Source organism: Populus euphratica, unplaced genomic scaffold (genome assembly GCF_000495115.2).
Source record: "Populus euphratica unplaced genomic scaffold, PopEup_1.0 scaffold313.1, whole genome shotgun sequence".
In the NCBI taxonomy this organism is placed as follows: Eukaryota; Viridiplantae; Streptophyta; class Magnoliopsida; order Malpighiales; family Salicaceae; genus Populus; species Populus euphratica.
The window spans coordinates 148,796-171,999 of NW_011500199.1; the positions used below are offsets into that span (position 1 = coordinate 148,796).

The 23,204-nt window shown below is 32.6% G+C and overlaps 4 protein-coding genes across 7 annotated transcripts; 1 reads left to right on the forward strand and 3 right to left on the reverse strand.

Moving 5' to 3' along the window:
- Positions 1-1,333: 1,333 nt before the first annotated feature.
- Positions 1,334-6,552, reverse strand: LOC105111846 (E3 ubiquitin-protein ligase RGLG2-like). Its single transcript, XM_011007310.1, has 12 exons — positions 6,344-6,552; positions 5,205-5,455; positions 4,616-4,700; positions 4,389-4,529; positions 4,190-4,303; positions 4,006-4,103; positions 3,074-3,153; positions 2,893-2,998; positions 2,673-2,800; positions 2,343-2,583; positions 2,111-2,167; positions 1,334-1,875 (listed from the first exon to the last, which is right to left on the reverse strand). The coding sequence occupies exons 2-12, from the start codon at positions 5,430-5,432 to the stop codon at positions 1,795-1,797; spliced, it is 1,359 nt and encodes a 452-aa protein (XP_011005612.1). The 5' UTR covers positions 5,433-5,455; positions 6,344-6,552; the 3' UTR covers positions 1,334-1,794.
- Positions 6,553-9,390: 2,838 nt separating this feature from the next.
- On the forward strand, positions 9,391-13,610 carry LOC105111847 (Rhodanese/Cell cycle control phosphatase superfamily protein). 2 transcript variants are annotated; one of them, XM_011007311.1, is made up of 10 exons: positions 9,392-9,630; positions 9,752-9,847; positions 10,076-10,183; positions 10,591-10,687; positions 10,917-10,956; positions 11,060-11,134; positions 11,951-12,038; positions 12,166-12,233; positions 13,082-13,154; positions 13,248-13,610. In XM_011007311.1, exons 1-10 carry the CDS (start codon positions 9,469-9,471, stop codon positions 13,329-13,331), a joined length of 891 nt encoding a protein of 296 aa, XP_011005613.1. In that variant the 5' UTR covers positions 9,392-9,468; the 3' UTR covers positions 13,332-13,610. The 2 variants fall into 2 exon arrangements, with proteins under 2 accessions (XP_011005614.1, XP_011005613.1); XM_011007312.1 differs by lacking the exons at positions 11,951-12,038; positions 12,166-12,233 and having other exon boundaries at positions 9,391-9,630.
- Positions 13,611-14,064: 454 nt separating this feature from the next.
- Positions 14,065-16,043, reverse strand: LOC105111849 (cytochrome P450 71A1-like). Its single transcript, XM_011007313.1, has 2 exons — positions 14,964-16,043; positions 14,065-14,834 (listed from the first exon to the last, which is right to left on the reverse strand). The coding sequence occupies exons 1-2, from the start codon at positions 15,873-15,875 to the stop codon at positions 14,223-14,225; spliced, it is 1,524 nt and encodes a 507-aa protein (XP_011005615.1). The 5' UTR covers positions 15,876-16,043; the 3' UTR covers positions 14,065-14,222.
- A 2,842-nt stretch (positions 16,044-18,885) lies between these two features.
- Positions 18,886-21,006, reverse strand: LOC105111850 (cytochrome P450 71A1-like). Of its 3 annotated transcripts, XR_839666.1 has the most exons (4): positions 20,640-21,006; positions 19,935-20,587; positions 19,020-19,692; positions 18,886-18,977 (listed from the first exon to the last, which is right to left on the reverse strand). XR_839666.1 is itself a non-coding variant. In XM_011007315.1 (3 exons), the coding sequence occupies exons 1-3, from the start codon at positions 20,929-20,931 to the stop codon at positions 19,081-19,083; spliced, it is 1,557 nt and encodes a 518-aa protein (XP_011005617.1). In that variant the 5' UTR covers positions 20,932-21,006; the 3' UTR covers positions 18,896-19,080. The 3 variants fall into 3 exon arrangements, 2 of the variants coding, with proteins under 2 accessions (XP_011005617.1, XP_011005616.1); XM_011007315.1 differs by having other exon boundaries at positions 18,896-19,692; positions 19,935-20,592; positions 20,645-21,006; XM_011007314.1 differs by having other exon boundaries at positions 18,896-19,692.
- Between the last annotated feature and the right edge of the window lie 2,198 nt (positions 21,007-23,204).

Consider the following 23,204-nt stretch of genomic DNA (forward strand, 5'->3'; position numbering starts at 1 on the left):
CGAATAAAAGCAATTCTTAAAAAATAAAAGAGAATGCGTTTCGAGGATGTTGAAGCAATAATGTATATATTATTGAGTGCAATGGCATAACGTCCAATTATATGAAGCCACAAAGGACATGAATAGGTCGATTAGACTTTATGATGGCTTGGTAAAAATACAGAACAATAAAATATATCTCAAACTAGAATAAAAAATAAAATAAAATCCAGAATAGAAAAAGTATATCTCCTTGCATTGCATGATTAGGAATTCGTGTGTCGTCAAATTCAATGCTCTTTTGTTGATAATACCCTTAGCTACCAACCAAGCCTTGTAACATTCATAGAGAGAGAAAAAATAACCAAAGACGAGGTGAGTTCGCAAATCAACACATCAATTTCCCTTATCATCACTGATTTCCACATGGGATGTCATTTTGGCCTCAGTGAAACAAATAGTTTCAGATAAAGAGGGTAAAACAACCTTGACTAGGCAAAGATGTAGGACATGATAATGTTTGAGCTGGCATGAACAGAAGGTCACAGGGTAAGCATGGATAGGAGGTGGGTGATTTGAAGGAGAAGATGAAATGGATGAGCAAGTGTATGTGAAAATGTTAAGACCATAATAAGCGGGCAGAGTCCTAGAGATGGATAAAGGATGAGAGACAGTACGAGACTGTTGGAGTTCAAGAATAGGAACTAGATGGAAGGGGAGACAAGGGACCGATGGAGTAGTGCAAGGAGTTCTATGATCAAGAGACAACGTAGAAGGAGGTGAGGTAAAGGACGACACCATGAGATGAGGTAATAGGATAAACATGAGAATTCTAATCCATGGATAATCAACGACAAGAGGATAGAAAGGCAAAGGTTGCAATGATGGAGACGAAACTAATGAAGTCTCATGGAACTTACAATGATGAACGGCATGCATATGACGAGTTGAAATATTCATGCAACAACATTGTAGTCGATCCAGACTATAACCAAGGAAGATAGACAGGGCAGGGTGAAAATAAAGTTCTAGTTTGTTACATTTATGTAGAAATGGAAAGCATAAGAAACAAACAAAAATAAAATTGAAATGCATTGTGAGGTTATCATTTGAGAAGTTTCAAAAAATAAGATTGCTGTCGAAGAATTAGGTTGATGAGAAAAAAAAATCAGTTTTGAAGATATAAGACCAAATGTTTGTGGGAGATAGCATATGCGAGTAAGGTGAGACCGATTTCAACAATACTCATTTCAACAATATTCTAGTGATAGCATTCCATAGCCGTATTTCATAATTAATAAATTTGTCCATATGGCAGAAAATAGCATATAAATAGTCAAAACAAAGAAACTACAACAAAAACCAATAAATAGGTTTATGACCTTCTATATAAAATATGTAATAAAACAATATAAATTAAGCCTAATAATAATAGGTTTGGCTATACTCCATCATCTACAACCGAGCACGGGTGAGAACTATAATTCCGGGTCTGGTGTCCCTGCCACTTTAATCAGGGTAAACTTAAATTCAAACAACAATACTACATAATCAAGGCTGCCAGCTATGGAACCCGGCTTCCCATAGCTGATCAAACTATATATAGTTAAACGCAATGAACAGCCAGAACTGCTTTATTTACAAGGCTAAAGATCCTGTGAACAACCTTCCATCTGATCTGTTATGCACATCCACACCAAGTACTAATCCATAGACATAGCACAACATGGAGTTGCAGTGCTGACAATAGAGAAATAGAATATTCTGGGACAAGCACTCACTCGGTTGTTTTTCTTCAATGCAAGTAGATGCCATTTAATAGAGCTTTATTCTGGTATGGATGGTGCTTCGACAGATGGGGCATAACTGGAGATCTTGACCACAGTCACAGCATGTCTGCAATTAAATAAAGCTTGAGCTTGAGCTTGAGCGTGAGCTTGAGCGTGAGCGTGCGTGTGTGTGTGTGTGTGTGTGTGTAGAGAGAGAGAGAGAGCAAAATTTACCTGATGTCCACAACTAAAGGCCATGTGTGTGTGTGTGTGGAGAGAGAGAGAGAGCAAAATTTACCTGATGTCCACAACTAAAGGCCATGTGTGTGTGTGTGTGGAGAGAGAGAGAGAGCAAAATTTACCTGATGTCCACAACTAAAGGCCATATCCTTAGGGTCGGTGAGGCAAATGGGACAGAGCTGTTAATGAAAATAAGAAGTTTAAATTCATTTCATTCACTTTGGATCTAACATCGTAGCCTTGTTCTATAAGAGTAAATGCACTAGCAAGACTATTATGAAGAAGCACAAAGTGAAACAAAAGGAGTCTTTAAATATTAATTCAATAGCATATAGGTATGAATACGTGAAGTACATGATTATCAGAAGCAGAACTTCCAGGAAATGCTGTGCTGTCATGTCTGTCAGAAGAAGGCGCACTTGGACGAGTGCTGCTTGATGGAGCAGGTTCTGGGTTTCTGAATGAATCTGCACCAGCACCATACCAGGGAGGGGGAAGAGGAACCCTATCGATGCTCTTCCTGAATGAATCTGCACCAGCACCATACTGGGGAGGGGGAAGAGGAACCCTATCGATGCCCTTCCCTCTAGTAGCACTGATAAAGAAAGGAAATAAAAAAACAATTTGCATTCAGCACTTCCAAGGCAGTAAAAACCCGTATAGTGTACAGAAGTCAAAAGTTACCCCAAAATATTAAGCTCTAGTGTTGCTTTATACTGAGAAGGTATTTCCATCAAAGCAGAAAGAGAAAACTCTGCTTCTTTTCTGGATCGGTCCATGTTCTTTGACATTATTTCTGTAAAATTCACAAACTAAAAAAAGGTAGTATTTCCCAGTTTAGCACTGACCAAGAACAAGTAAGGAACTACAGAACTTGAAAATAAAAGTGAAAAAAAATTCTTGCCTGGAAATTGTCAAATGCCCGAGCAGGTATGTTATCATCAAATTCCTTCATCATGTCCCATGGTCCATCTCCAACCCCAACTAATATAATGGACAGGGGGTACTCACTGCAAACTAACAAAGACATCAAGAGGATTTTCGGGGAAGAAAAAGCTACTACGTAACAAGGCTAAACATCTTACCTAGCTTTCACAATTGCTTCAACAGTTCCCTTTTCCTGCGGGCTTAGTTGGCCACGCTCAGTGTCAACACTTCTTGTAACCTGTGGCAACCCATAGTTCATATAATCAATCTTAAATAAATGAGATAGAAGTGAGCATGCATGAAGTTAGGCCAACATATTTTGTTGCTGCATGTGATAGGTATTGAGTGTGGAGGAAATTTTAAGCAATGCTATTGAAAATTTTAGTTTTTTTGTTGTAAAAGCTCTAAAGCTAGTAATAATAAAAAATCTCACTTGCTTTCTGATTATTATTTATTTTTATTTTTTTGAAATACTAGCCACTTTGATTAATCAGGAGCTCAGCTGAGTTGCTTAGTTCATTAGAAAGTTAGGTAAGCCCAGCTAAGTACCCTAAGGTGCTGCCTGATGTGCTTAACAGCTAAAATCACCAAACAAAATAACCAGAAATCAAATAAAAAAGAAATTCTATCAATGCCAATGAAACATTGATCCGGTGATCAAGGACTTAAATCTGAGACTTCACAGTTAAAGTACCATTTCAAATCATCCCCACTGCATAATATTCAACAGACAAAAATAAAAATAATAGCAAAAAGAGACTCCTACCATACTTCTGTTGACACATTCCCCTGAGCATAACTTATTTCAGTATATTTATTCAGCAGCAAGATTGCTCAGTTACAAAAACATTAAAAAATTCAAATGCAGCTTTCTCACCCGAAACTAAGTTGTTTAAAGGAAGTTCAAGGCCAGCATCAAAGTTATAATTATGCTGGTACAAAATAGTATTGTTTCTAATTATTTCAAATGCCACAGAAGGTTTAAAAATGTCATACCAATTGAGCTAGAAAGGTGAAAAATTCATCAGTTCCAACTTTTTGCTGGTAACTCATTACATTCTATGAAATATCAAACACAACCACAAAGTACCTGCCCATCAGCTATTATAAGTAAAACATGGTACTGGCCGCCACTTTGCTCGACTATTGTAATAGCCATTTCAATGATAGGGGCAAAAGATGTTGGTCCTATCACATTACAAAAAATATGAGAAAAGTCAGTAAGCAGGAAAGTAACCAAGAAAGAAGCTAAAGAAAGGGATTCGATTTGCAACCTGCAAGTCGTAGCTGGGGGGCCAATTCTCTATATCGTGTCAAAACTTCTGCAAATCCATTACAAAACCTCTCATCCGGAAAAAAACTGAAAACTTCTTGATCATGCGTTGATGCTGATAGTTTATAGAATTACATTTATAAGTTATCATGAGGATTAAATATTTTAGCAGTCAATGCAACACTTGTTCCGAGAAATACCATCTCCAAATCCAAAACAGGGAATTAAGTTATCCTCATCAAAGGAAGATAATGTTTTTCCAATGATAGATATTGCTTGCTCATAGGGATTTTGCTCATCTCCAATGTGATGCAGGCTTCTCCTGTTGAATGACCTTGCACCTGATATTTAAAAAGGTTAACAAATTAAAGAAACTTGGAAAAAGGAAAAGAAAAAAAAGCTTGAATATGCACTATTAAGGTCAAACCTGTCCATTCATTGCTTTTTGTGAAATCAATACCGACAATAAGATTTGAAGACTCCAAGCCAGCACGTGCCAGGGCATCAGTAACCTGTGAATACGTTGATTGTAGCACAACATCACGCTCTTTGTTGCAACAAGATGTTATCACAAACATCATTACCGAATTCATTACCCAGACATTTAATTATTTTCTTAAGAGATCAAAATCTTGGTTTCATTAGGGTAATTCACACTTGTCCCTGAGAATGGTCAAAACATTAAAAACAAGCTTGAAAATTCAAGATGGTATAAAAATTTTATTCCATGCGAAGCAAATCTATAACACATTCTCAAAGATAAGCATCCCCCACACTTTGCAACAAAGATCAGCTACATTTAATTAGTTCCTCCACAATTGTACTGTGGTTATGCTGATATACAGAGAAATTAAAAGGCATATCTCACCTGCTCCAGGCTATTATAAAAATCTATAACACATTCTCAAAGATAGCATCTCCCACACTTTGCAACAAAGATCAGCTAGATGTATTAGTTCATCCACAACTGCACTGGGTTATGCTGATATACAGAGAAATTAAAAGGCATATCTCACCTGCTCTAGGCTATTATAATTATCATCTATCCTTGAATACTTTCTCTCCAATCTCCTAGAATTTGGTGCTCGATCACCGTAGCTCTGAGGTGGAGGTGCATAGTGCTGGTATGCCGTATGTTCTTGGCTTGGTTGAGCATACGGTGACTGGGGATAGCTGTTATGACTCCATGAATGTGAACTAGAAGGATAGCGTGATCTTGTACGTGTGGAGAGTATCCCTCCCATTAATGCTACAAACTATCAATTCTCTGCGATTCCAATGAATTCAAAAACAATTCACTCTCCCTAATAGATGAAATGGAAAAATAATCATCATCATGGAAACTAAGTCTTTCTAAGAATTGTTTTTGGTAAACCTTTCTTTATGGTTGATAAGATACTTTTCTAAATATTTAAGTGAAAAGTGGCACTCTTTAAAGTCTCAATGATAGATACTACCACAAATTCTATAAAACAACTTGGGAAAAGATATAGTAGTAAAGCTAGATAAACTCCTAATTAAAGGGAAAGATTCCTTTTCGGCCTAGTCCCCCTCAACTACATTGTTTAAAAACAAAATACTGTGTGAGGAAGACAATGTTGATAATAGCCATAGAGCAAGAAAGTTCAACGAAAGCAAGTATTATTAGTTCATGAAATTGAAACCGATAAAAATCAGACATGCCAAAAACACAGGTCAATTTCTTTACATTTCAAAGTTTTCTTATCTGGTACTGATGTGGGACCTGAAAAGGCAACCGCAAGTTGTTGCCTAATGTAAAACCATTTAGTCAAGACTCAAGACATTCTATGGCTCAAGAGTGTCATCCAAACTCTTCAAAAAGACAATTATACAACCTGCTTTTCATTATTGAAGCAATACTTTTTCCACATATATCTAATATCAAGACTTTCCTCATTGGTCAATAACCATGAAACACGGTTCCAAATTTGAAACCGGAAACATCAACATACTTTTCTAGTGCTCCTTCAGAATTCACACCAGTGATCATACAAATTTATAGTCACAATCTACATTCAGTATTCAAGAAAAACTCGTTTTTTCAAAATTCCAGATCAACCCATTTTTGTTTTAGAATGGTTCAAGAAAAGAAACAAGATTCTTTATACTAGAAGTATTAAATAAAAAAAGATACCTTAACAAGAGTTGAGGTTCCTCCGCATTTCCACAAAGGGTGAGAGTGATATCAGTGGGCGGAGAAGTCCATAAAGATAGATACCAAAGTGGAAATGGCAGTAGGGTTAAAGATGAACCGAAGAAAAGAAAGTAAAGTGGACGTTTTGTTGTTTACTGCATCGCATTGAGAGCTGGTTCTTGGAAGTTTCCTTTCCTTGTACAAACTGTTCCTTGTACGGTGACGCCCCAACTCCCACTTTCATTTTTCACTGTATTCCAATTCCAATGTTGGTGTTACGTCTGAGGATAAAATTTTAAGTTAAATTTTTTGACACTGTAAAAAAGATTAATTAAGAATTAGAAAATTGATGGTTCTATTTAATAAAATAAATTATAAAATTTATTTATTAATAAATTATAAAAATAATTTTAATATTAAGTAAAAACTAATATAAAAAACTAAACAATAAATTCACCTAAAGATATTTGATCTCATGTGGATATTTTTTTATATGTTGTTTATTGCATAGAAATTATAGACAATTAAAATTAATATCTTAAAATAAAATCACAATATTTTTTTTAAATGTACAACCTTTCTCATTTGAAAAATATTTTATAATTATAATATATCTTTATATTACTATTATTGAAAATGGTGACCATTTTCAATTTAAATTACAATTGTAAAAGAAGAAAAATATAATTATTTGAATTTGAAAATCATGTTTTCAAAAAATAAAAGATTAATGAGCATTAGCATAGTAATTTATGACAATTATAATAAATAAAATTATATGATAAAAAATCTAAATAATGTTTTAGGCAAAAATTAAAAAAAAAAGGAGTGATCTCATTTTAAGCTTCAAAACACATTTCCATTTGCCTAAAAAACTAAAAAAAAAATCAAATTAAATCCAAAAAATCCTTATGTTTTTCATGGTATGATCTTTTTTTTTATTATATATATATTTTTTATCATTTTAGTGTTTGTAACTATTAGTGGATATATCTTCTAGACAATTAGAAGGTTACAAGTTTAACTAACATTATTTATGTGAAATATATATTTTTATTATTATTTACAATGAATTCTTTATTTTTAATAGTTATTAAGTTTGATTAATAAAAATAAAGTAAAGATAAAGTTCTTAAAAAAAATTCCAAAATGGTTATAATCATGTAAATTTTTATTGCATAAAAATATTATTCCTACTCAATATTATATTAAAACTATACATTCATTAGAAATGTTGAGATTGATACATATTATAATTTTTTTATTTATAAAATAAAATAATTATTCTCATAAGTTGAGGTATGAGAGATATCTAAAATTAATAAATACATGCTTGTTAAATAATAAGTATATTGAACTGACTTACATATGAATTCTATATAAAAATATTATTAATGTCTATAGAAAAATTCACATAGTAGTTGTTTAAGTAATCTTCTTGTTTTGATTCTGACTACGTATTGTTTTAACTAAAGGTAATAAATTGATAAATTTTGGGTCTAACATAAACTATATAAAAAAGATATTTTAAGTAATTAATAGATGACTTATCATCTTAAATAAATTAGAAAAAATATTTTATATGTTATTAAATAGTATTATTAAGAAATCTTTACGTAAGGTGAAATAAAATTTATAAAGAGTTTAAAATCTTAATTAAAAAAAAAATCAATACCTATGATGTCAATGACATACATGATTTAATATAGTAAACATGTTCCATACTTAAATGTTTAAATTAGAATATTCATGATGAAGAAATAATAGTTACAATGAGAAAATAATCATTGAAAAGTTAAGTTAAATTACATTTAACTTTTCTAGTATTTAGAGGATCATGACATATTATTAGATGTTGCACTTGATTTTCAAATATAAATCAATCTATTTGTTAAATTAATAATAAGTTAAAATATTTAATTTATTTAATCATGTTTATTTAAAATTATAATTTATATTTGAACCAACATATTATAAATCTAATGAATTACAAATATTAAGAATCATTAATACAAAATTAAAGTGAGGTAGTAATCAAGTATAACTTAATTGTAAATAAGTTTTAGAAATTAAAAATCAGAATATAATTAATATAGGGATTACAATGTAAATCTAGAAAAATCAAGTATATATTTAATTGCATAAATTTTTAATAATTATCATGGAATATGTGATATTTTTTTAGGGAGATAACATTATATTTTATCATTAATAGAATTGTCAGGTTTTTCCTATAAATAAAATGATATATCTTATATTTTTCTTAATTGAAAAAACATAATAGAAATGAAAGAAAAGAGTTATCACTTAAGCAAAACAATCATTCTCTTTCAAAAAGGTTTTGTGAGATTTTTTATTTAGTATCTATTAGAGGTAGGATAATATAACAACTTATGATTTTTAACAAATTAATTTTATATTGTTTAATAAGATCCATGAAACTCATGAAAAAAAATTAACACTATTATTTTTGTTGCATTGATGTTTTTTTGAGAAACCTAGTACAACCAACTCCCTTTGATAACTAGAATAAATAGAAGCAAAGGTTTTGATGGTTGTAAAAGATCTAATTGGATTCTTTTTGCTGTTAGGGACCAAAACAAAACATTAAATGAAAATTGTTACTACATGTAAATACTATGAAATTTGGAGAGTAAAATGTAAACACAAATTACAACAATCTAGAAAAAGTAAAAAAACTAACCAAAAACTATTAAAAAATACCATTAAATAGTGAATGAATAATGTTAATGTGGAAAACAAAATAAGTCCAACTCAATCAAATTAAGGATTTTAGGATTTCAATTAAATAAAATGGGAGGTTCTTAGGGAACAACTCATGAGTTTTAAGAGAAATTTAATTGAGAGAGTGTAAAATAAAACCAAGCATCAAAATAAAGAAAATATTAGCCATTGGATGTCCATCAAAATGTTCACTAGTTTAGCGGGCTTTGTGCAGTTTAGCCTATAATGTAGAATACACAAAACCCAATTCAGGTGATGGATAAGACTAATCCAGTCAAGTTTGTCCCAAGCATATAGCTATCCAGAATAAGCTAACTTGATAAACTAAATAAAAGACAAATCTCTAAAAACTCGAATCTCTCAAGGAAAGCTCTTTAACAATGGATTCTCTTGAACTTCCCTCTCTCAATGCTCACAAAATCTCACATTTTAACTTGCGAAAAGAACAAAGCACAAGATTGTTATCAAAAGTGCATCACTTCAACTCTTCAATGCAACCACCCTCTTTGAAACTCAGTCCAACTTATGGAGCTCAACGTTCAGTATGTCAAGTTTCAATCTTTCTTGATTTCTGGTTTATGGTCTCCTTTTGTTCTGCTTCTTTTCTTGTTATTTTTATATGGGTTTGTACATTAATTTTCCCATTTTTTGTGCTCTGATTAGCGAAGGAGTGTGATACAAATGCAAGCTGGTGATGAAGACTTTGAATTGAAGCAAATGAGAGACATGGCTGCTGCTAAGAAAAGATGGGATGCTCTGGTATTATTTAAGCATCATAGTTTTGTTGTTTATGTTGTCTTAGTATAATGTTACTGGTTTCGACAAGAAAAGCACGGATCTTTAATTCAATTCTTGTATCATTGTCTCAAGTAGTTAGAAAAAAAAAAGTGATTTTATTGCTTCGATTTTGTAGATGGACCTTCTAAATTCAAGTGATGTGCTTTATGCTTTTAAGTTCGATAAATGTGACTGTTTCGTTATGTGTAGATTAGGGAAGGAAAAGTAAAGATTCTTACACCAAGGGAAGCTGGGTATGCAATTCAACTGTCTAACAAACCTCTACTTGATGTTCGTCCCTCTGTGGAACGGAAAAAGGTAGGATAGTTTTTCTTTTGATGCTTGCTTTTTTAACCCAATTGGGATTTCTATTTGCTTTACTAACTAGTTCTTAACCCAAATTAACATAGATTATGCCAACTTTTATTTGATGAATAGCTAGTATTTGTAACGGTAAATTTCGCAATAGCCATGCTCTATCTGTTATTATCATTGAAAGCATTATATTGTAATTTTGCCATGTAGAGGTCTTACGTTTTCAATGACTGCTCATATTCTCCCATAATTAACTCATGTTTTGCTTGTTCTTTGACAAACTAGTAATTGAATCCTTTTTCTTCCCTCATCCCATTTCCATTTATTGGAAACTTTTATCATGCTCAATAACTAAATGGATGGTATAATCTCTTTCATAATTGAGTTAACGACTTTTCGCCTGTTTGAAGGCATGGGTTAAAGCCTCAACTTGGATTCCAATCTTTGAAGCTGATGATAATTTTGATGCTGGAACTGTTGCAAGAAAGGTCACAAATTTTGTGATGGGTATTTCACAATTCCTTCTCTCATATATTTCAGTTTTCGTAGATTATATATTTGTTAAACTCATGAGCTGACCATATGCTTTACATCATGTGTTAACACATCTGCTGGGCCCCTGAGCAGGAATATGATTATATTATATGATTGTTATTTGGGCATCACAGATAATAACAATAATAATAATGTTACTTGGGCATGGTAGAATCATCTCCAGTGGTTTGTGTTTTTGTAGGAGGTTGGTGGAGTGGTATGTCTACATTGTCTTATGACAAGTATGTGTTGAATATTGCCATTTTCCTCCCCAAAGTACTTGGTTTTACTTTTTTGTCTGCTTAAAAAATCAGTTCCATATTCATTTGTTTTTTCTTTAACCAGGCAGTTCCTATCAAAGGTTGAGGAGAAGTTCCCAAAAGATGCAGACCTTATTGTTGCATGCCAGAGAGGATTGAGGTGAACTCTTAGTTTAATACAATCACATCTGCAGATATCAATCCATCAACATGCATTTGTAGGAGTGAATTTGTCATTTTGTGTTTGCAATAATTTTTATCATTCCAGAAGAATCATTTTGTTTTGGTTACATGTCAAGCAAGGTTGTGTGAAATATATGGGCAGCAACATGTGATTTCTCACCATGAGTCAGACATGCTACTGTTTTATTTGATGAAACTAGGATATATTATAGCAATCACATCTTTCAATGTGATTTTATGTCATGGACTTGAACTTGATAGCATGTTCTGCAATAATTTCATCTGAAAGAATGAACTTTTGATTTAGGTAATTGTGAGATTTGATATTCTTCTGATGCCCAAGCAACATTAAACAATTGATTGGATGATGGAGATGAGAATTCCTTTCTTTTCTAATGCAACATAAGAAAACCATGACGCGGACATTAATATATGTGGAAACTCGATGGCTTTAGAGAATTGCTGAACAGTTTGAATCTTATTTAGTGTAGTCAGTCAACATAACATGAAAAAGGGAGAAAAAGGGGTAGGGGGTAAAAGTAGAGCCAAGTTACTGTTATTCAGTCGTGTGTATTTGTTATGTGGATCTTGATTTACCTTGTGCCTATTCTTGGCCCAGGCTCCATCTATTATTTGTTGATGCTGGTTAACTTAAGCTGACTAAATATTGCGTTTACTGACCTTAAAAATGCCATACTTAAGGAAAAGAGATATGAGGTGGGAAAATCAATGTAATTGTCATTATATTCAAAATATATTTGCTCGCATCATTTCAACCATTATTTCCTGGCAGATCTCTAGCTGCTTGTGACCTGCTAAACAATGCTGGGTATAGAAACCTTTTTTGGGTCCAAGGGGGTCTTGAGGCTGCTGAAGAAGAGGTATATGCATTTCCAATGTGAAGTTGAACACTCCCTTTCATTCTTATGCATCACCTTCTCATTTTATTTTTTTCACTTTATGCTAATCAAGTAAAGAAACTGAACAAGTTCAACAATTCTAATGTAGGATTTTATCAGTGAAGGTCCTCAGCCCCTTAAGTTTGCTGGAATTGGTGGGGTTTCTGAATTCCTGGGGTATGTCTCATCTTTACCACCTTCTAGTGTTTAACATTACAGGGGAAATTTTGATGTTTTTTCTCCTTGTAAATGTACCTGACAGTCTCAGATATGGATCACTGACACAGTACATGAATAAAATGTCTATCCTGCAATACATAAGTTTTGTCTATGATGGTTTCATGCCCAAATATGTAGCCAGATATATCTATGCCTTTCCATGATTATGCATGGTCGAATTCCTGTAAATGCTTGTAAGTTAAATTGGCATTGATTACTTTGGTTGTAAGTAATGGTAATGCTGGTCTTGTTATTCAGTCGTGTATTTGTGTATGTGGATCTTGCTTACATTGTGCCTGTTCGTGGCCCACGCTCCATCTATAATTTTTTATGCCAGTTAACTTATGTTGACTAAATAATGCATTCACTGACCTTAAAAATGTCATACTTTAGGAAAAGAGAGATGAGATGGGAAAATCAATGCTATTATGGACGATATGTAATGGTAATGCTGGTCTCCTGTGGATCGGCATCACAATCAATTTTGAAATTTATGAGTTATAGTTATGGTCTGTGACTAAATTGTGTCCTTGTAATTTTTGGTATATCTGCTTGTAGAGAGGCTTCAATGCAGGGCGATACACACACACACACACACACACACACACACACACACACACACACACACACACACACACACACACACACACACTCTTGATGATTTTTTTTTTTCATGCTAACAATTTCCTATTATGCACTGTGGGTTGACAAATGAATGTCTTTGGCCCTATAATATTTGAAACTGTTATATAATATCTGACCTTTCCATACTTTGAATTTGTTGCTAATTCCCGCATGACTTTCAGCTGGACAGATCAGCAAAGGGCTGCTGCTGCCAAAGAAGGTTGGGGTTATCGATTATTGTTCTCTGCTCGTCTGGTAATCATATATGTTTTTTTTTTATCTCCTTTAAAATCATCTGCAAAGTCCAGTTGTTAGAATAGAAAATTAGTGTCTTTGTTTCTGACACAGGTTGGAATCTTTCTCGTTGCGGATGCCTTGTTTATTGGTGCTCAGCAAGTAGGTTGCTATATTCAGGATCTAAGATCACATTGAGTTGAGCTTGAAGGCACATGATTAATTCACCAGCATGTTTTTGTATTCCCAGTGACAACATAGACTGAGATTGCATGGGATACCAATTTTGAAGCCAAGAGTAGTGTAGAATGCCAAGTACATACCTCCATCTCATGTCTTTAATGTTCAATCATGTTGTATCTAGGCATGGCTTTATTCCATGTGCTATGATGTATGTGCTCTGAATTATGTCTCGCTATATTCAATTATCCAAGAGAATTGCTCAAGTCCTTATTTATGGAGTTGATAGTTTCTTCACATAGCTTATTTTTCAGTGTCATGGATGCCTTTACTTTCTTTTTTGAAATGGTAAGAGTAAATCCAGTTCTCAGGCTAAGCAGATCAGGCATGTACTTGTGGCACCATTGTCATTTGTTTGGTATTAATCCTATTTTAATCTTATTTATTCCACCTAAGAATGCATACGATGAAAAATAATGTTTATATATATATATATAATTTAGTAATTTGTGGCCCGAGGAAATGTATCTAATTTACTGAGACAAACATTATATCCTTGCAATTTTCTGATTAATTGAAGCTCAAAGGTTACACAACTTATCAGTTGATTATGGGGTTTAGGTTCCAACACTAAGGACTCAGTGATACCGGGATGGTATAAATATGGAAATATAACCGGTCACTCGTATAAATAATAGTTTTTACTCATCATTCTAAGGTAGTTTGGGTTTGCATTGCGAACCCAAACTCGAGCAACCATTAGGTGACACTCCAATGTCACCAATGTCACCCAGGTAGGAGTTAATAATAAGTTCAATTTCTTTTACAAGCAAACCATAACTAACAACTTTTATTTAGAAGAAAATTATTTTTCAAGTTGACTGACAAATAAAAATCTAGACAAGTGCTTTAGTTGAAGTGTGGTTTGGCAGTGACATGTAGGGGAACTGTCCTGTGCATTGAGATGCCGAAAGCTTCTGTATTATCTATATCCTGAGCTTTGATACCAGGAGGAAGCTCCCAATCAAAGCTGTGGAGGAGTTGAGCTAAAGCAATTTCAACAGTTGCTATTCCAAACGTGATTGCTGGGCAGCTTCTTCTACCAGCTCCAAATGGTATTAGCTCAAAATCTTGCCCCTTGAAGTCAATACTGCTGCCCATAAATCTTTCTGGTTCAAATGTTTCAGGATTTTCCCACAGTTCTGGATCCCTCCCCATTCCCCAGGCATTGACATAAATCCGTGTTTTAGCTGGAATGTTGTACCCATCAATGATAACATCTTCTAAAGATTCTCTTGGGACTAAAACTGGAACCGCAGGATGTAATCGAAAGATCTCTTTGATAACAGCTTTCATGTAGTGCAGTCGGGGCAGATCACTCTCTTGCACAACTATTCTGTCTCCGACAACACTTCGCACTTCAGCTTGTGCTTTCTCCATGAATTTAGGATTCATGATAAGCTCTGTCATTGTCCAATCAAGCGTTATGAAGTTTGTATCAGTTCCTGCGGCAAACATGTCCTGAAATAACAGAAGAATAATTATATTCAGTAGTTGTAAATTATGTGCGAATGACTCCGTCTACAAGTAATTTGATGTTTGGAACATTGGAATTGAAGATACAACTAAATCAATGAAATGTTCACTGACCAAGATGACAGCTTTAATGTTATCCATGGCGAGAGGCATTTCAGAAGATCCATCCTTTTGAATATCGAGTAGAACGTCAACAAGGTCCTTCTTCTCCATTTGTTTCCCCTCAGAATTTTGGTGCTCGGTTATTACCTTATCGAAGAACTGATCAAACCGTCTAACGGTGTACTGGAGTTTCGATTTCATTCCAGTTAGACTGTGCACAAACTCTATTGAAGGAAAATAGTCTCCAAGACTGAATCCTCCAAGCAATGCTTGATAATCATCAAGCATCTTCTGGAACCCGTGCCGATCATACTCGCCTCCACCAGAGAAATCCCTTCCTAACGCAACCCGACAAAGGACATCATTGGCATATAGTCCAATCATCTTGCTAAGGTTGGTAGTGCCAGGATAAGATTCTGCAATCCGATGAATCAAGCGAGCAACTTCTTCTTCTCTAACAAAGCTGTACCATTGGACACGCTTGGCACTAAGAAGCTCAAGTACGCAAATTTTCCTTATATTCCTCCAGTAAGCACCATAAGGAGCAAAAGCAATATCAGTGCAACCATAGAACAAGTGTTTGGCCGAAAAGAGCTGCGGACGGCTGGCGAGTACAAGATCATGAGTTTTCAGGACTTCTTTTGCCAATCCAGCTGATGAAATCACTACAGTTGGGATCTCCCCAAGCTGTAAGAAAATGATGGGACCATACTTCTTGGCAAGCCCTCGGAGAGAGATGTGTGGCATATTACCAAGCTGGTGAAGGTTGCCAATGATTGGCAACTTCGCAGGGCTTGGTGGGAGATTGAGCTTTCTGTTTTTCAGTTTCCCCTTCATGAGAAACTTGAGCGCTACTAATAGAAAAATAGTTACAAAGAGCAAGGTAGGATTGGAGCTTTCTTTCAGCCATTGTAGAAAAGCCATTAATGGATTTTCCCCCTGGACGATTCTAAGTGGATTGAGTGGGTCTACGGTGTTGACACCACAAATTAAGCCAGGCACACCTATATCAAGGAAGTAATGTGACTGAAATTAAAGTACCAGTGTTACAAAGTAAGATCGAACAAATCCTCGTGCAGCGGATGTAGAGTTTTTTTTGTTAAAAAAAATATATAACAAAATATAGTGCAAAATATATTCAGAGAAATAATATAGCTAAGAGAATATAATATTTGTAATTTACAAGTCGTAAATGTTATCTACTATTCTTTTTAATTGTAAAATTAATAGATATAAGATTTAATAAAAAAAAAGTGAGGAGAGAGAGAAAAGAAAGAAAAAAAAAAGATTTTAAAGATACACTAAAACTTCAAGATAACACCACAAATATTATCTGAAAATATCAAGTTATCAATAAAAAAAAATATCTAACAACAATAAAAAAAGTTATTAATAATGATCTGAGTGAGTTTCATGAGCAATTCAAAGACAAGTGAGCTTCAATATCTTTGGATAACTCATGTGGCACATTTCATTCACTGTTTATAATCTTTTTTTATGTCGCTGAATTCATCTCAATAAAATTTTTCTAATGATATTGATAATATTATCATTAGAGTTTTAATATACCTCCATAGTCTTTTTTTTTTTATGTTTTTCTCTCTTTCCTCTCTCTTCACAAATTTTAATAAAGAGGAAGGAGAAAAAAATAATAAAGAAAGAAAGAAAGAATCTCGGTAGCAAATTAAAACTACAATGATAACATTACAAGTAACATTTGAAATATTTTGACTAGACTAATCTAATAACATTAAAAAAAACCACAAATAGTGAATGTAGTGAATTATGAGAGCCTTCCAAATGTTTCAAGATCATTTGTTTTTGTGCCGTTCATGTGGCTTTCTCTAATTATTATTGTTAACTATTTTTTATGTTATTGGATTTGTCTTGTTAATATCTTTTCAATAGTAATGATGATGTTATTTTTAGAGTTTTAATGTGTTTTTAAAATGTTTTTTCTCTCTTTTCTGATCAAATCTCATGTCCAGTATTTTTGTAATTTGAAAAAATCACAAATAACACTTGCAATTTGTAAATTGCAAATATAATTTATAACTCCCTAATATATTCTTAAATATTTTTTACGCTGTTTATATATACATATATACACACACACATTGTGCTAGAGTCCAAAAATACTTTTGGCATATCTGAGGCTGTAACCTAAGGAGGTGGATGAGATTTGTTGAATGGGATATAGATGTTTAGCCTATTAAGCTAGATGTTAAGGAAAAATCAGAATAAATCAAGAAATTATTATCAAAGCAAGCCTAAGCTTTTCATGTATCTGTACTATTTTCCATCTTTCTTGTCTTCCGTGTACTGTCGTGACCTTTATCTGTCTCAACTTGGCTAGCTATTCTTGTTCAATAATTGCTGCTCTTGAAATGTTTTGGACTTGAAACATTATAATTTTTATATCAATATAAAAATCTTCAGTGATTTTTAACCTATCATATGAAAATCTTATCCCATTTTAATAGTGTGAAATAGAGTTCTATTCAAATTCAAATTCTCACTTGTGACGACTCTTCGATTCCATGTAGTGGTGGAAATTAGAGCTCAAAATTTCCAATTTTGTCGTATAGCCACATATTCCACTATATTCACGTGAATGCTCACTCTTGAAAGGAATTAACACTTATATGTTTCCATGAACTAAAGAACATCGAGCTACCTTTGAGCAAACAAGGACTTATCTAGACAAACCTCTAGTATTGCCTCCATCAGAACATTAAAGCCTTTAAGGCTATAAATTTTAGCTATGTAAGAATTGATTGGCAGCATGCTAGTATATATAGAAGAACAAAGCAGGATGTTAATAGGTTGTTTATTGTCTCAGTTGTATCCTTATAGAGGTTGAAAAATATAGCTACATAGCCAAGAGTAATTTTTCTAGCTTGATTTCCTATGTACTAGTAATCAAGTTGAGTATAATTCCTTAATTATAGGTTTGAAAATACATTTTGGAGCTGGACCATAGTTAATAAATTGGATGGTGAATATTGGTATGAACAATACCCTCCTCTAACTCCATACTATGTGGTGGCCAAAAACATTATTTATAGGTTTTCTATTTGATTTTTGTGTTTTTTTTTAAAGAAAATATTATAAAAGCCAATATTTTAGCCCAACATGAATTATTTTGGGAGAAAATAATACAAAAGCAACCAGTTATATTCTCTCATTAAACATATTATGTAAAAGACATAAAACTAGAACTTTGCTTAGGTGTTTAGGAAAATAAAAATAAAAATAGAAGAAGCATTATTGATCTTGATTGAGGTTCATGAAAGACTTTGCTAAGCTCATCAATATGGAATATACATAAAATGATTAACCATGAATCATAATTTTTATTGGCCAAATACGACAAGCCAGCAATTTGGTTCAATTTAACAAATCCCATCAATTAAACTTAATATAATAGTAAAACCATAGCCTTTAAGAGGTAATCTCAATCTAGTAACTTAAACTATTAGATGAGGATTCAAAATATATTTTATATTACTCTTGACACACTTTCTCTAATGAAAGCTTTTTAAACTTGAAATTTATACAAGCTCACACTATTTTATATTTAATTTCTATCAAATAGAACTAGTGATCATTTGATCAACAAGACTCCGATACTATATCTAAAAATCATCTCGGGTGAAACTATTAGGTGAGGCCTCAAGAATGATTTTATATTATTTTCTAACACATCTCTTCAAGTAAAAACTCTTTAGGCTTGAAACTTGCACATACCTATACTACTTTATACTTAATTAATTAAAAAAATAATTTGTATAATTCTCTAACATATCAAAGGTTTGGGATTCAAATTCGTAACCACTTGATCATTAAATCTTTAATATTATATTAAAGAGTCATCTCACATAAAAACTTAAATTGTTACGTAAGGTTTTAAAAATAAATTTATATTATTCTCTAAAAATAAATTCATCCAAAAACATCATTCACCATTAGGAGAACAAGTTCTATTCTATTACAGAAAAAGTGACAATATTACTACGAGATCCTCACTGGTAAAGGAAGGAAATAAAGATCAAAACAATTATTCTTGTAGAAGGTAGAATATTTGGATATCAATTAAGCACAACGGTAAGAGTAGGACCTCTCCACTCTAGAAAGAGTGAGGAGTTGCAATAACAAGAAGTGGGAATTTCCTATGGATGGCTAGCCCGGGAGCTTCTGTTATATCCAAGTCTTCAGGTTTTGCTCCACCAGGCAATGCCCAACTGAACTTATGCAAAAGACTAGCCAACGTAATCTCAATCAGGGAAGAAGCAAACGTTGTTCCTGGGCAGCCTCTTCTTCCAGCTCCAAAAGGAATGAATTGGAAGTCATTTCCCTTGAAATCTATTGCACTCTCCAAGAACCTTTCTGGTCTAAATTCATCTGGCTTTTCCCATGATGAAGGATCTCTCCCAATTGTCCAAGCATTGATGATTACTCTGGTTTTGGCTAGAATATCATAGCCCTGTACCTTGACATCCTTGGTTGACTCTCGCGGAACAAGCAAGGGAATTGGTGGGTGTAAACGAAGAGATTCCTTGATAACTGCTTTCAAGTATAGCGTTTTCTCAACATCATCCTGGGTTACACTTTTTTCGCTTCCGGTGATCCTTCTAATCTCATCCTGTGCTTTCTTCATAACTTCGGGGTGTTTTAGCAACTCCGTCATTGTCCATTCCAAGGCGGTATGTGTTGTATCAGTTCCTGCGGCAAACATATCCTACAAGAGGGTATAAATAGGTCAGACATCCAAAATTATTTTAACTTGCTGTTTTCCTTTCTGATGGAAACCAATATAAGATTGAAATCACCTTGTAAGTGGAAGAAAATTTAAACTAACATTAACATAGCAGTATCATAGATATAAGAGAGAAATCACTCTGTAAGTGGAAGAAAATTTAAACCAACATTAACATAGCAGTATCATAGATATATTCAAATTAGGCTAGTCAGTTTTCTTACCAAAATGATGGCTTTTATGCTATCGCTGCCTATCGAAGCACCATCTGTGCTATTGTTTTGGATTTCAAGCAGAACGTCCACAAAGTTCATTTTATCCTCATTCACACCTACCCTATTTGCCTTAGATTCTTCAATAACTTCATTTAGAAAGCGATCAAATTCTTTAAAAACCCATTCCACTCTAGCATTCAAACCTGTCAGATAATTTATCCAACCAAGCCAGGGAATGAAATCTCGAACATTGAAAACGCCTAACACCGCACCAAACTCTTCCAATAGTTTCTTAAATTTTCTCCCACTATCCCCCTCTCTGTACTTCTTGCCAAAACTAACCCTACACACCACATCATTTGTTAATTCAGAAAACAGTTCACTTAGATCAACTTGTAATGATCTTGAAGAAAACAGCTCCACGTTTTGGACCAGCAAAGCTGTTTCCTCTTCTCTTATGGATTGGAATAACTTAACCCTTTTATAGCTAAGTAGCTGCACGACACATATGCTTCTCATTTGCCTCCAGTACTCGCCATAAGGGGCCAAGGACAAGTCCTTGTAGTCATACAAAAGTCTTCTTGCAATGCTTGAATCAGGCCTACTTGAAAATATGACGTCATGAGTTCTCAAGATCTCACGAGCTCCATCAGCAGACGAGACTACTGATGCAATAATTATTGTTAAGATACAATCCTAACTGAAGGAGATTGCCCACAAGTGTAGGAGCGTTGCCAAGGTGCAAGAGCATGAGTGGACCATGGCGTTTAGCCAAAAATTGCAGAGAGCGATGCGGGTACAATCCTAACTGAAGGAGATTGCCCACAACAGGAATCTTTAAGGGTGAAGGTGGTAAGTTTTTATTCCTTGCAGAATTGAAGAAGAACCATTTGGTAACAAAAATAAAAAGAAGGCAGGCAAGAGAGTATGGATGCAATATAATTGCTTGAACCTCCAACATTTTCACAAATTTAGAACTGTATTCTGGATAGACAGATGAGATCATGTCATAACCTCTTATCTCGGGTGACCGAATTCAATTTTTATACCAAGAGATTGGCGGACTACAAATGAGTGGCTCTCAATATACCATGATTCTAGTAGTTTCGTTCGTTTGCTATCTATCTTTATCTTTCCAGCAGGGGAGGTATCAACATATAACTTATATAATTTTTTAATATATTGAGTACTTAATTTTTTTTATTAAAGATAGGGAGACTTAAATTTGTAAATATTTAATTAAAAAAATCTTAATATTATATAAAAGAAATAATTCAATTCAATAACTTATACTATTAAAAAAGTCTCCATATATTATTTATATAATTCACTAAACAACTTTGAAAATTTAATTATAACAAATTTTGGGGTTGCCATTCATCTTTAACATAGAACTGACATAATTATTGTTAAGATATAAGATAATGGCAATAAATATAGAACTGACAAATTTTGGGGTTGCGATTAATATAGTACCTTAATATTTTTTTAATTTAGCTTTAATATAAAAATTTATTTTTATTATTTTTTAATTTTTAATTTAAAAGAGATAGCTAGAATTTAATAATAAAAAAAGAAAATTATTATTTTCACTAATTCTAACCATATAAATGATCAATATTAATGTCAGATGGTTTGATGAGGAGAGTTCTATTTATATTTTTTTTTAACTTTAAAATGACCTCAAAAACTATATCTAAGCCCCAGAAGAGAACTATTAGATAAAATAAAGCAAAGAAAGCAACAACTTGAGAAAGCAATTCATGAGGAACCAACCATTTTTTTACATACGTCACCGTTTAACGATCTATCTATTTAAGCAGTACCATGAAATTGAGTCAAGAATCAGAGATGGGGGACAACAACATTAACGATCGAGGGAAATGAATTCTAAGATTGGTTTCAAATTAATTTTTGGTTTTGAGTGTTTTTTTTTTAGGATATTTATTAGTTTATAAAGGTATTTAAGTTTTTTTTTAGGTGTTTTAAATAAAAAAATAGATTAAAAATAAATTTTAAATAAAAAAAAGCATATGCCTCATTTTTACGGCCACTCAATCCATACTCAATATTAGGGTAGACGAACTCATCACATTTGAAAAAATTAGTCCCCTAGTCTTTCAAATTTGCACTTGGCCCCTTACTTTAATGGTTCAAGTCCAGTAATACTTGACCTCTTTCTTTATTTTTTGTAATTTTTTTAATAAAAAATCATGCCTTTTTATATATGTTTTTTTAATAATGTTTAAATTATATTTCAATTAATATCCCTTTTCTCTATTTTTTTAATTTTTTTTGTTTAGTATTTTTTTTAAATAGTGGTTGCATTTTTATTATTATTATATGTATTTAATTTTTGAAAAGGTTAAAATAGTTGTCGCTTTTATATTATTTTATATGTATTTAATTTTGTAAGAGTTTATTTTAATTCATCTATAATTTTCTTATGTTATATATAATTTAAATTTATTTCTAAAAATAAAACAAAATTATAATATTTCTAATAAGTGCAACTTTGCGAGATATGTTTTTCCTTTGATTTTATTTAATCAATTTTATATGTATATTTATTTTCATAATTATTTTATTAAATACAAAATTAGTTTTAATAAACATAGTTATTGAACATTATCAGATAAATAATCTGTATTGTAAGATTAAATATCTTAATTTACATTCACCTCTCGACTTTTTTAGATACATATTTAATTATTGTTAATGATTTTTTTTATTTATACTTAATATTTTTATGTAAAAAACATGTTGAAAAAGATTGCATGTTGAAGATATCTATTTTCATAAAACATGTTTAATATATGTAACATTGCATACTATTTTCTTGCCCGTACTTGATTTAATTAATTTCATGTTTTTCTATTTTTGTTATTATTTAATTAAATAAAAAGATATTTTTTTAACAAAGTTGTTAAGTATAATAATGTCAAAAATCCAACTTACGAGATTAAATATTTTGGTCTATATCTAACTATTAATTTGTTAATTTTCATCTTCATTTATTATTAATGAATTTTATTTATTTATAAACACACATAATTCTTAATATTTTATCCTTATTGTCGTTACTTTGTGCAAATAGATTGAAGTAATCAACCTCTTAGAATACATTAGCATCTATACTTTTAAAGGATGCAATTCCTTTAAAAGTATATGAATACAAAAGGAGAAACTCAAAAACTTTGTAAACAAAATTGAAGGGGGAGGGGGGTTGACAAAAGAAGCGGGAAAAACAATATAGAAGGCTAGAGAGTTATTGCAATG